The 14,266-nt window shown below is 40.5% G+C and overlaps 2 protein-coding genes across 2 annotated transcripts in view; one reads left to right on the plus strand and one right to left on the minus strand.

The window, feature by feature from the left end:
- The first annotated feature begins 963 nt into the window (after window positions 1-963).
- LOC115061051 (lipocalin-like) lies at window positions 964-2,626 on the plus strand. Its single transcript, XM_029529267.1, has 6 exons — window positions 964-1,123; window positions 1,342-1,481; window positions 1,580-1,659; window positions 1,813-1,926; window positions 2,033-2,134; window positions 2,233-2,626. The coding sequence occupies exons 1-6, from the start codon at window positions 1,031-1,033 to the stop codon at window positions 2,250-2,252; spliced, it is 549 nt and encodes a 182-aa protein (XP_029385127.1). The 5' UTR covers window positions 964-1,030; the 3' UTR covers window positions 2,253-2,626.
- A 2,672-nt stretch (window positions 2,627-5,298) lies between these two features.
- cntnap2a (contactin associated protein 2a) overlaps window positions 5,299-14,266 on the minus strand; it is a 285,019-nt gene continuing 276,051 nt past the window's right edge. The window contains exons 24-26 of the mRNA XM_029528868.1: window positions 8,412-8,696; window positions 6,438-6,509; window positions 5,299-5,885 (exon numbers count right to left, since the gene is read on the minus strand). Coding sequence (XP_029384728.1) covers window positions 5,686-5,885; window positions 6,438-6,509; window positions 8,412-8,696 — 557 coding nt within the window. The 3' untranslated portion in view covers window positions 5,299-5,685. The remainder of the gene's footprint in view (window positions 5,886-6,437; window positions 6,510-8,411; window positions 8,697-14,266) is intronic.

Below are 14,266 nucleotides of genomic sequence, written 5' to 3' on the forward strand. Positions count from 1 at the left end.
AAAAGGGGGTGAGAGAGTTTGGTTATAAAACTAGGTTACAACTAGGTTACCTAACCGCCACCGGCCCCCCAGCTCCGCCCAGCTCCACCCAGCACCTCATCCTGTGTATTCGTGTGTTTGTGTTGTGTGTCTTTTGTTTGTTATGCAACCAGCTGATAGCGAGCTGGTGCCTGTCCTGCCTTTGAACAAAGGGGAGCATTGATGAGGTCATCAATATATCTCACCAAATATTGATTCCACAGGTAGTCAGTTCTTAAAGTATCACATGACCATCATTACAAAACTGACATTATGTAACAGTGAATGTCAACTAACTTATCCAGTTCACGTTTGTGTAGTTATTATAAAACAAAGAAACACGAGGCCCATCTCTTTTTATTACTTCATGTGTTTATGAAACTGTTTGACAGAAAAAGAATCCATCAGTGTAAAAAACCACTGAACCTTTCTGAACATCACTGGTAGAGTTTTTTATGAGAAACAGCAACAGTGACATTTTTAATTGTCACTGCCTCAAAGCTGCTATCATTGCAATGAATATTTACATCAACAGATAATTCTTATATGGGCTGCCTTCTTACACTCAGAGGGATTTACTGACTCACAGCTTTAATTTGGTGCTTTTTGTCGCTGGCTGTGCGAGTGTGTTTGTGAATTCTCGTGCCATATGGTGAAAAACCTTGCACTAAACCACTGTTTTAATAGTCCAGGCATGCGGGAACATTTGTGATGCAGGAGTGAGGAGGAGGAAGAGTGAAAACAGCCCTATGATGTGCCCTCTCTCCCTTTTCTTCCCTCCTCACCTTCCCCTGCTTCCATCCACACGTGCCAGTTGTGTAACAGCAGAGATTTGTGAGCCAGCAAAGGCCAAAGACTTTTTTGTAACACAAAAGCATGTGAAGGAGGAGGAGACAGAAGGAGGAGGAGGGCAGCAGGACTGTCGGCTATAAGACTCCACTCGCCTTTATCTCTTTACATCCCACTGAGACTTCAGTCACTTTGAAGCGGCTCAGAACAGAAAGAAGAAGCCATGAGTTCAGCGCTGAGGATGCTGGGCACATTGATGTGCGTCCTGGCTGCCTGTGCCGACATAGTGCCTGTGAAGGACTTCAACCTGGAGAAGGTAAGACAAAGAAAGATGTGTCACAACTGCAACTCATTTGTGTGTAATGTCCAACGTGACTCTACTGATGCAGCTTTGGCAGAAAGGATGGATTATAGGATCTTCGGTTGGTGGACATGTTTTGTGCATCCTTACCTCGCAGATTCAAGCAGTACATAAAATGTGAACTCTCCAGCTCAGTATTCACATTTTGATTCCTTTTGCTCCTCTTCTTTTAGATGGCAGGAAAGTGGTACATTGTTGGCTTTGCTACCAACGCTGACTGGTTTGTCAACCACAAGGCAAACATGAAGGTGGGAACTGCTGTAGTCGCACCAACGACTGGGGGGGACCTGGATCTCTCTTATGCCAACCTGAAGTAAATAATATCTAATCAGACCTTCAAATGAAATCATCCTGCTTGATTGTCTCGTGTGAAGAACAGATAGACCAACCTGAATCTCTTGTATTTGTTAGTGCTGATGGAACCTGCTGGAGAATGACTCATCTTGCCAAGAAAACTGACACTCCTGGACGTTTCACCTTCCACAGCCAGAGTGAGTATACCCACATACACACAAACAGACAGACAGACACACACACACACACACACACACACACACACACACACACACACACACACACACACAAGAGAGAGACACAAACACACTTTTTCATTGGCCTGATTTGTGTATTTGTGCTTAAATCAGTTTGGAACAATGACAATGATATGCGCATTGTGGATGTCCTGTATGACGACTACGCTCTGGTCCACACCATCAAGACACAGAATGGCGTATCTGAGGTCCTCAATAAGCTTTACAGTAAGTCTGGACTATTTACCGCTCAGTGGGATTCTGGGTAAACATTTAAGCTTTGAATTTTCATTGGGCATTGCTGAAAATGAAACGTGCTGTGCTGTGTTTGCAGGTCGCACTCAGGAATCCAGTGCTAACCTGCAGCAGCGGTTCACACAGTTTTCGGTGGAGACTGGCATCCTCCCTGACAACATTGTTATCCTGCCCAAAAACGGTAGGTTAATGTCGAGCAATTTACTGACGCTGTATCTGTAAATCTGCTTTGGCTGTTTGTGTGTGTGATTCACTGACCCCTTGTGTCTGTTGCCCCAGGTGAGTGCCCTGAGGTCTAAGGGGCCTTCCACCAGACCATCCTCCCATCTCACACCATCTGCCCAGTACCAGGCTTTGATCTCACACGAGCCTCATTCAATCCCCCATTGTCATGCCTGCTGTAACACAAAGCCAAACCTGAGACAGCATTTTAGCCCTGTCCAGTCCCTGCTGCCAGCCAAAGACCCCAATCCTGACTCACACCTCATCCACTGCAACCTGCGTATCAGCTGTGGCATCAGAGAGGAGACAAAGAATGGGATTGAGTTCATAAGATTGTGAACTGCCAGATTAGTTTTGTACATGCGTGTCTTTTGTAAATGCTGAGTTGTTTTTAAATGTTTTATCTTGTGTCGAAATTCACTCAAAGCCAATAAACATGATTAAACGACAATTTGCCAGTAGTGATTCCCTTTTCTGTATTGGGCCTCGTGTCTGCAGCCACCTACTGGTTCAATAACAAGACATAAGCCAGAAATAATGTAATAATGTATAAAAATATTTGTGATTACAAAGCAAAGCTGCTGTAAACTTGTATAGAGGGAAAACATATGTGATTGAGGATGGACCTTGTTAACTATAATAACTACAATAAATGTAAGTGGTTTTAACATAAAAAACATAAACCAGTGTTTGATCGTGCAGTGCCAGAGAGCTTTACAGACCTGCATACAATCACACAATGTGCCACCCAGAGCTGCTGTGATATCAAAACTCAGTAATAAGACTGGCTGACATACTCACTGACTTGTTCTGCTGAGTGCAACACTCCGTGAGAACCTGCAGGACAAACAGACCTCTGACAACATCAACAGAAAGCTCTGGTCAGCTGCTGTGGGCAACTGTTCAGACAGACTGAGCTGAAATATGTTTGTCAGTTGTGAGTGAAGTTGCACCATCAGACCACCAGGTGGCAGCCCAGGACCAGTCTCACACAAACCTTCACACTGAAATGGTGAGACTTAATCAGAAACAAATGAAAAAGCTGAAAATAAACATTGTAATGGACATCAATGGGCAGATATAATTGTTTGTTATTACTGTCCTACCTCAATTTGTGGATTCGTGTTCGACTCATTCTTAATTTTCTTGCCATTTCATGGGATTTTCAACTAATTAGTGTGAAATGGAGCAATGGGGCCCTGAGTCTGATCTGCTGTCTCAGTATCATTTGGATTATTTGGTATAATCCAAAACATGTCCCCTGAATATTCTCTTCATAATATTTTTCTGTCTGAAGAGTTCTGCAACATGTGTGTTAACATGAAAGACACATAGAAAAGGGCTGCTAATAAAGATCAAACACTCTTTATTGAACTCAATAGAACTGAATGCAAAACATATGGGTTATAATTTTGTTTCTGGGGCCAATACGCCATTATCATCAGTACAGTCAAACCACAAATCAAGGGCATGTATGCGTGTTTACGCAGATTCTGCTTAGTGTAATCAGTTTAAAAGAGGAAAGTAGTGTCACTCACTTGCCTTCATGGATGGATGTATAGATGGAGATCTTCTTTGAGGCTGTAGTAAAAGGCAGGCTGAGCTGACTAGCTGTTTTTGAGCGATGCACAGTTAGTGCTCAGCCATGAGGTGAGGATGATAACGTACAAAATGTGACAGGGTGCCATGGCAGCAACTTCACCAGACAGACATAAAAAAAAGCAAATTCACACTGAAGGAGCAAAGTAGGCAGCTGGTTTTAACTGTAGCAAACTGTGCTGTAAATGCTATGTAAGGAAAACAGGTGAACATAACTGAGAGGAAAACAACTCAGACAGAAAATATAACAAGCACACTGTCTGAATCCATATTGGAAAACAGTGGCACTGTTAGAGTGAAGCTCAAGTCATTGCTCAAAAAGCAGAATCCTTTTCATTCTGAACACGCTGCTGTTGCAGTTAAACAAGCTCGACTCATGCTTTTAACACAGCCAGACATGCATGTTTGTGTGTATGTGCTTTGTATATAGTGTAGTGTGCAGCTCTCCTGTGCATTGTTGTAGCTGCACCTGCTGCACAATTTGATGAAGTCAAGATTTTACAACTGAATTTTGCTGGATTTTTAATCCAAATCAGGTTTTGATTGAGATTCCAGAGAAAACTGTGCCGTTCAGATTAGGACCCATAAAACATCTGGATACTTTGCTCAAGGGAACTCACGCAGCGACAGTGAAGACCTCATAATAAGCCTGTGTTAATAGTCCAGGGCAAGGCGACATGGCTCAACACCTTGAAGGCACAATGGACTAAGAAGCCAATTATCTTAACCTTGTCCCAGATCTTGAACAAATACCAGCTCTTGATGATATTTTCTTTTTAATACTGCTTCTACCATCTAATACATGGCGCTTATGCATCAATTAAAAACAGTAAATGTCAGCCAAGTTATTCAATCTGTCTGTTCTGGCAGTCATTTGTTCAATATATTAAATACTGTTCATCTTATCAACACATACACCCACAAATGCATGAATGCACTGCACAAGTACAGTCCATTACATCAGGGTGAGATTAAAAATCAAACAAAGAACTTTAACGCAAAAATCAGTCTGTTCAGTGAGCGATATAAGACTTTGTGATTGGCAATGAAACAAACATAACGCTTAAGTCTGAATGAGTAAAGGCTCTCGGATTCACCGATTCCAAATGAAAAGAAAGCTGCCATGCTGAGCTAAACCAACCATGGAGTGTCATGATTTCCCATCATGCTCTGAGAAACCCCTCTCTGCCTTTTCTCAGAAAGGAATGTCCCATACAATCGAATGTCATACAATTTAAACATAACTCTATATTTCACACATATATAATGGCCAGACTCATTATATCATTGTAATATAGATATGACATTTTTCATTTTTCATTAGTGGTGGACTCTAAAATCTTTTCAGGAAAAGAAACATAACATAACATAAAATATAGTATTTACAAATATCAACCATATTCTGATAAAATAAACATAAAACAAAATTTTAATAAAAAAAAAAAAAAGGGTTTGGCATGTTGATCTGATCGAGTTTGATATGAGATTTTTGTTAAAAAATAAAATCAAAAAGAAACAGAGACTGGAAATAAATCTGTGCTATCACACAACCCAGTAAGTATAATTATTTATCATATACAGTATTCAAAGAACTCCCAAAAATTCCCAAGCACGATACAAAGAAGGACAAGCCGGTTAGTATATACAGGTACAGACTCTTATAGCCGTGCTCTGCTGAGTAACTGTCCATGTTCTCTTTCTAATACTCTGGATATATAAAAAAACAAAAAACGAACCAAAAAAATTCCTATACATGTCTTTCTCACGTCCCTGCCCACTCTGGGAGATTATTGTCCTGTTGAACAGTCGTTCCACCATCTCTCCCATGATTGGTCATTGAGTAAAACCTTCATTTGTGGCAACTGGTAGTTGGAAGAATCACTTCCTCTCTCAATGTCCCGTGATTGGCTGTTAGATGAACCACTCCTTCTTTGATTCGTCAATGGTTTCTGGGTTATCAGTGCCAATGATGGCCGTGTCCGCCGACTCTCCAGCTGACTCCCCGCTGCCTTTGGCTTCGTTGGTGTGGTAGGTGCCTTTGTGGCGGAACATGTAGCGGATCAGGAATACCAGAGTACATAATATGGTGAAGATCACCACTGCAATGATACCTGCAGAGGACAAACGCATCACATGCATAACAGGCTTCATTTTCACTGCCTTACTGATGATACTTTGCTCTCGACTACGTTTAAGGTTCCTTCAGTATATAGCTGAAGTGATAAGTGAAGCTACCAGCAATAAATTTGAATCATTAATGTGCAGCCTTCCTTCAAAAACACTTTTCAAATGTGAGTTGAGCTCCTCAACCAAGAAATTTTGTTTCTATGTCATGTTTTTTGTTCGTTTTTTTTTTTTTTTTTTTTTTTTTTTTTTTGCAAAGAATCCAAACAGTTTAGATTAATTAATGGTATATACACAGTGATTAAATGACAATATATCCTTTTTATATCCAATATCAAAGATTTTTTTTAACATTTAGGATTGGCAGTTAAGGACCAGGTATAGCTTGCTCTAATCTTCAGCACAATTCTAACTGGTGTTCTTTTTGATATAGGCCCTCCGAGTTTCTCTGTTGGTAATTTCGAAAATGTATTTGCATTACTCTTTGACACCTCATACATAAATCTGAAATAAAAGGAAATATTTAAATCACTGCAAACCTCCGATGATGGCTGAGTCCCTGTTGACTCCATCAGGAATCACCCTCTCCTCATTAAAGGGGAATCCAGCATCTGAACACAAAAACAGAGAAAAGAAGAAAAGTCAAAACATACATTTTTACTTAAAAACAGAGGCAGAAAACAAATATATCACACATATTTTCTGTTGCCAGAATGACAATACCAACCAAATTTAGACTCATTAAAATACTAGACAAATACGTGCATTTCAAGGTCAGGACAACACCACTGGTTTCAAAATGGAGCCATGGTAGTTTTTCAAAACATTAAACTTTGCAATACATTTACAGCACAGGCCAAAAGTTTGGACACACTTTCCTATTCATTTGAAGGAGAAAGTGTGTCCAAGCCTTTGGCCTGTACTGCATCAGTACATATAATAACAACAAAACAATACATCCATGTAGAACTTGTGATGAATCATAGTTCTAGCCTTTCTACATATATCAGTCTGTTAACTAAATGTACATGTCACTGTTATCTATTACTATTACAATCAATCTAATTTTTTTATTTCAATAACGATCTTTAACAGATTAAGAGGTTAATGACAGCTGCTACCTACATGTCCTCTCTAGTTCTGTCAGCAGCAATTATGTAATTGCTTGGATTCTCCCTGAATAGAGAGAACAGAGCATGAGTGCAGTGACAGATGAGAAAAGCGGTGGTGAAAGACAAAGAGAAAAACTATAAAGAGCAGAGTGCATTAACAAAATATAATGCACACTCACAAACTGCTTTACTCCAGAATGGGCTGTCAGCTATTTCTGCTGCTGACTGTCTAGTTCTTCAGAGAAGTATAGGGGAGATGAGGAAGGTGAGACTGCAGAAGATGGTGAAAATAGGCAGCAGAAGAGGACAGAAGAGCTATCACACTCAATATAGTCTGTCCGTTTATAATCTGCCTGGATGTGTTTAGGAATAATCACATATGAAACAATAAAAGACAAGGTGACAAAAGAAATATACGCTGAAATTGGATATGTAAGACAACAGATTATTATGGATAATATCTTTAAAAAATATAAAGAAGAATAAATATTGATCTCTGTGGAAGGATGGTGGAGACCTGACTGTGAGTTTGGATCTGGAGTCCAAATCAGTGGACTGAATCAATTTTAGAAAGCTCAGCATCCCTAAAGGCACAGCTGGCATTAGGGTGTAAGAAAACAGCTGATTTCAGAATGACACTGTTGAAAACTAAACTGCTTTGGAATGCAACATTAGACACAAACGCATTAAGGTCTGAGTGTTTGTACATGTCAGAAATAAAGCATTTCACTGCGTGAGGGATCAAAAACTGTGTCTGTTGTGTTCCATGTGCACATATGTATGCTAATGTGAATCTATATGTCCCAAATGTATCAACATGAACGAATTCAAACTTCACATAATGCAAACTGTGTGTGATAAGTTAGCTGCTCATTATTAAATGATTTGTGATTTCTCCACAGAACACTGTGGAGCAGAACTGTGTTTGAGACACCACAGTGTCCAAAAGACGCATCTGAAAGGGATCACAACTCAAATGTAGAGTGTGTGGAACAACCAGCCAAACGCTGGTTTTAGCATTCTGACATGTACACAGGAATAATGTCTACCATGATCACCACTTCAGTTTGTTGGCATGCTAATGTTTACTAATGGCACTAAAAGGCAAAGCACTGTGTAGGCAAATTTTAATGGCAATCTATTTGATAGTATTTCATGCAAATATGGACCTCTCAGCAGCACTACAGCAAGACATAAAAGACATATCATCTGGAAACCATCAATGTCTGCTCAAAATTTCATGGCAATCCATCCAGTAGTTGTTGAGATATAGGACCAACTTTCCACCTGACATTGTCTTTCATCTGTATTTACCTTGAACCTTTCCTTTCCTGAGTGTTCTGTGTTTTATTAGTGAGAAAGGTGGGATGACATGTTGAGTGTGTTTCAGGCAATTCTCACCCGTGTTATCCAGATGCCAGGGGTCTGTGGCAGCAGACATTGGTGGGATGGTGAGTGGCGATGCCCCACAGTTAGACTCCACCAGTTTGCCTTGGTAGGACACCGGCGATGTGACGGTAGGCTGTCTGTCTGACTGACCCTCTGTCGGTGAGGCCTTAGGCTGCGTGGCTGTCCTCAGAGCAGACTTGAGTGGAGCGACTCCGTTGAACTGCACCCGTGACAGGCACCCAACAAATCCAGGGGTGTTGTATCGCTCGATGATGACTGGGTCTATGTGTCCAGTTTCTGTACAAACACAGGGATGGACAGTAGCTGGAGTCACTGGGGTGGATTAATTAAAACGTCTTGTCTGATGAGACTGTGAACCTGGTCTAACGTGATGTTGACTTAAGGACAACAATTAACAAAAATTCAAGCCAAAGCCTCAGGACTTGCAACAAAATATGCACAGCAGACTCTCTGAATGTGCAAAATAAAATATGAACACATACACACACAAACCAAGCTGATACTCTGGCACAAAATCTGCTGACGTACATGCACAGTAAATCAATGCCCTGCAGTCTAAAGCTCCCAAAGAGTATAGGAATTTGCACAAATGATGAGAAGAGTGGAGTAAGAGAGGAACATACATTGACCTTTAATGTCAAATCAAAGGACGAATAATGAATTAACACTCAGTCTCTCTGTCTCTCCTTGTCTCGGTCCCTCCCCTTCTTTATGGGAAGCTGTACTGGCATAAGGTTTCCTATTATATGTTTCTAAAGCAAAAAGCAGCAATGCAAGACTCAGCTATTCATGTATGACATATTCAATATCAATGAGCACGTTGTTTATTTTTCAGTCTATAGCCATGCGTGTAAAATAAATCTGCATCACACCTTTATGAATGCACATTGGGAATTTAAGCCCACGCAAAGTTTCATATTTAAACACACTGTTTACCAGAGTAGCTGCCATGAACAAATGAAAGCCTCATCACTCTTTGATGCAATTCCTACATAATACTGATATGCAGTGAAAAAATGACCATCAAATCCTTATTACGAAACAAAATCAAACAATCCCTCTCCATCTCCTATTAAAAGGTTGCCTGCTGAACAAACAGCTGACAGGAGGCAAGGTGAATTACTGTAGGTTCACATATTGCCGTGGTAACCCTGACAAAGTCAGATGCGGCTGTTCAAACAGGCCAATTACGCTTTCATCTCTACCTTTGTCTGTATCTCCCCTTTGATTATCATCCTTTTATTTTACAGAAAATAACTAACCATTGCTGACCTCGTTGACTTCACTAATGTGCGCGCGCGCACACACACACACACACACACAAACTGCAGATGGCCCACTAATGTAAATCTAAATCCAGCTGGTGCTATATCCTGTTCATGTTCAATCTGCCAATCACTGCTTTTTGGTTACATACAGTATATACTCCAGTGTTGACAAATTGTTTATCAAATTTAAGGTCACATAAATGCATCATCCAACCCCGATTCCCCAAAAGTTGGGATGCTGTGTAAAATGTAAATAAAAACAGATTTGCAAATCTTAAAAATCCATATTTTATTCCCAATAGAACATAAAGAACATATCAGAAACTGACATTTTATAATTTCCTGGAAAATATGCACTAATTTGAATTTGATGGCAGTAACGGATTTCAAAAAAGTTGGAACAACACAATGTTTATCATTGTGTTGAATCCCCTCCAGTTCCTTTTGATTTGTGCCTATTAGTTTTCCAACCTGTTGTTGCCTCTGTCCCAACTTTTTTTAGATGTGTCGCTGCCATCAAATAAAATGGTAAAATGTCTGCCATGTTGTTTATGTTCTATTTGGAATAAAATATGGGTTTATGAGATTGGCATTCATAGATCATTGCATTCTGTTTCCATTTACATTTTACGCAGCTTCCTAACTTTTTGGGAATTGGGCTTGTAAAAATGACAGTACATCTTTGAATAAGTGCAGTCTAAATACGAGCCACACTCTTTAAACATTTCTAGTTCACAAATGCAAAGCACACAAACAACACATAACTGCAGAAGAGATAAAGAGGAAGAGGAGGCAGCAAACAAGATGATAAAAAATCTCCATAACAGCTGCACTTCAGTAAAAACAGACACACACAGCACAGAGCAAACATCCTCAGACACACTCCACTCTGGTACAGTCCTGGACTGATTCCTAAACAGCCAAATGGACCTCAGCACTTGAACAGAGCAGCAAAAATATCTTACTCCTTTACATGATCTGCTTCTGTGTGTGCAGACACAGCCTGGATTTAATTTTTAGATGCATGGCTGCTCTGCAGCTGCACGACTGTGCCACACCCAGAAGGGACTTTTGGACCATCCTGCAGTAAAATATGAACAAGAGATGACTAACTGGTGTACTGCTTTGTGTGTGTGTGTTTATTTAATGAATCATGTAATGTTAGACGATGGGGCTCTGAGTATCTGGACATGGCTTTTAATGCCATTCTCTCCCTTCATTCCATTTTGATGGACAATACAAATGTGTGTATGTGTGTGTGAGTTCACTGGACTGTGCTGCGAGGAATAGAGCTCAGTGCTGGCCTTCTGTGTATTCATCATCTGACCGAGCTCCTGAAGACATTTACACTGTGTGCATACATTGCACCTTTGTGTGATGAGGGCAAACACTTTATAAAGGCTCTGCCACTTAGCTGTCATACAACATCACTTCAGGCTCATGATGAGGTGGAAATGCTGCATAACGTGGTTCAGTATGACACCTCTAATGACGAACTGATCAACCCTTGCAGGAACAGCATAACTGTGCCTTATATCCAATACAGTGTGTATCTGCAAGTGTACATGAACCTGCATCTGTGCGTGGGTGAGCAGTATATGCAGAGAGAAACAGACACACACAGACACAGGAAGGAAGTACCACACTGTTCAGTGAGCAGAATACTGATAGCAACAGTCTGCAATACAGAGTCTGAACATTATTAGAAGTCCTCTCTCTCCTGTATGCCTGAACCTGTGCTCATCACTGCAGAGGCCTGTGTGAATACTAATGGGCTCTCTCTTTGGAGTCCACCAGCCACTTTGCATACAATGCTGGTGCAGACGAAAATCACCAACAAGCTTCCCATGTTTCTGATTGTTTTGGGGCAGGGATTTTACAAGAATGTCTCCATTAAAATCTGGATGATTCCAGTTAAATGACACACATCCGTCACAAACAATACACATTTCATATACACGTAAACTGAAGGCCAGGTTTTCACTGATAAAGGGGCCTCAATAAATATAATTTAATGCTAATGGAAGCACAAGAGGTTGGCAAAATGACATGATTGCCCATACAGTAAGCCAGAAAAATATCAGCTTTGTTATGCTGTGCACATTTAGTTTCATGAGAGTAGGCAGGTCAGCTCTATGGGAAAGAAATAAGAAACAAAGTAAAGCCCTCAATGAAAGGCAACAAACACAAGCACACCACAAGACGGGTCCTTAAAAGACTTAATCAACACATCAACAAAATGAACATTACAAGGTTGATGAGGTGACAAGACCAGCAGGGCCATGAGCATTGTGTTCTATCACCCTCTTAGAGCCGGTGGTCAGGTGAGGATCTTAAGTTCTTTTACCAGAGCTCAGACTATAGTAATCAATACATGAATAAAAACACAAAACCAACAGCTCCCCATACACTAATCCCTATCATAACAGAAATTAATGCATCTATCCTGAGGGCAATAATGAAATGTTCCATTACATATGATTCCAGGTTTAGGTTCTACTACTGTGACACAGCATGTGCCATATGTGACATAGAACCACATACACACATACACAAAAACATGCAGCAGCATCAAGGTCAGAAGCTTGATCAGGAGATTGTGTGTCACCAGGGTGACCAATGACATCACATGAATAATTCAAAAGGTGAGGTAACACACAAAACTGTGTGGAAGGTGTGGCGTGGATAGGGGGGTAATTTGGAGAAAGGTCAGTCAAGTAAAGAAAGAGAAAAAAGTAAAAGATGGAGAGAACTGCAGAACTAGCAAATTGGGTGTGTGTGACCGTCTCTCCAAGAGAGGTGGTGCTAGGGGACAGGTGAGTGAAGGGGGAGGACGGCAAGGAAGAAGGATGGGGGAGACTTTCTGAGCGTTCCTGGTGGGTGTGTGCTTCTTGGTGAAACAAAAAGAGTGGGAAAGAAACGGGGTGACAAGAAGGATGCTCAAATGGAGGGGCAGAAAAGAGGAGATCAAACACAGTTACCATGGCAACAAATGGAAACTGGTGTAGGGGTGAGAGAGAGAAAAGGGGGGGAGGGGGTGTTAATGAAAGTAAGATGCATTCAAGACACATCAAAAGAATATTAATGGGAAGCAAATCACCACACCCTTTACACCAAAAAAAACAAAAACAAATGTTATGTCTAAACCCACACGTATGTTTTTACAGGACCGGACGGGCACACACACACAATAAGTGGTCATGGTTGATATACTAGACAGAAGAAAAGAATAAAGGAAAGAAGGAGCGAGACAGAAAAAGATTTAAAATGAAAGGAAGAAGGAAAGAGAATAAATAGAAAAATAGACAAAAACTGAGAACTGAAACGGGGAAAAAATATGACTATAACTCCTACTACCACCAGGAAAGATATCTTCCTCTGTCTACGTTCTCTGTCAAATAACTTGTATGTTGATAAAAATCTATTTAAACATCTTTCACAGTTTCCTCTTGAACAATATTGAGATTCATGATTTTGTTGGTGTAGTTATCTTATTCTTTACTTATTTCCAATGCAAGGTCTGCTATAAACCAAAAATGGAACACTACTTTTCTCATTCTTATATGGATCTTAATTTTATTTATTTATTTGAATTTGGTTGTGTCCTCTAAACCATTAGATGCCATGTGATAAAATTTTAACTGAACCAAAGTGACATGAACTGAAAGAGAACATGTGGGGTGGAGTAAGAGAATTAGACAGACATGGCAGATAAATGAGAAACCTGCTGCAGCAGCTGTAGAAAATGGAAAATCACATACTTAACCCAACATATGCAAACTCACAGGTGTGTTCCTCACTGCGACCTCTAGAGATGCAGCAATGAGCAGACCACTTACTAAAATCACATGTTCCTTCTGACTCAAACACACAGCAGGGTTCTGTGATACCTGCCTGTAATCCAATTAATCAGAGGGTGGAAAATTTTCATTTTAAATTGAAAGACATAAAAAAATGGGGCTTTGTGCCAATCTCTGCAGAATTCACGAATAAAAAAGACTCTGTTTCTTACGTTAAGCTGCAAATCCAATTCACATTAAAACCATGGCACACTCATGCATATGCACCAACACATAACAATGAAGACATAGGTACACACACAGAAACACACACACACATCGTTACCTATGTGAAGTTTGCGTTAGTGTCTGTAAACAGTTAGTGAGCCAAAGCAGCTTCCTCTCCTCTTCTTCCTCTCTGCTACATGGAATTTCTTAACGCAGCACCACATTGGCAAGCATCTATCTCTCCTCTCTCTCTCTGTCTCTACCTCTCTCCATCCCTCTCGCTTGCTCTCTGCAGTGCAGTCCCACCCCCACAGCAGCTGGAGAAAACCAGGAACCTGGATCCACACTGGCATGGATCAGGACTGCTCAGTTTAAAGTACAACTAGTGGTAAAAGACAGGGAGGATGGTATGATGTCATGGTGACACACACACACTGGGACACACTAATGTGGACCATGAACAGGTATGTTCAGCCTGATCAGTAAAATATACAGAGGTTATAGAGATTAGAGATTCACCACACAGAGATACACAGTTTGGATTGATAAGAAAGAAGCTGCTTCGCGGTTT

Source organism: Echeneis naucrates, chromosome 20, assembly GCF_900963305.1.
Source record: "Echeneis naucrates chromosome 20, fEcheNa1.1, whole genome shotgun sequence".
NCBI lineage: Eukaryota > Metazoa > Chordata > Actinopteri > Carangiformes > Echeneidae > Echeneis > Echeneis naucrates.

Coding starts and splice junctions, on each gene's coding strand:
- LOC115061051 (XM_029529267.1), top strand. CDS start 1,031: ATGAGTTCAGCGCTGAGGATGCTGGGCACATTGATGTGCGTCCTGGCT. Junction 1,660..1,812: donor TTTCACCTTCCACAGCCAGA/GTGAGTATACCC, acceptor TGCTTAAATCAG/TTTGGAACAATGACAATGAT. Junction 2,135..2,232: donor TGTTATCCTGCCCAAAAACG/GTAGGTTAATGT, acceptor CTGTTGCCCCAG/GTGAGTGCCCTGAGGTCTAA.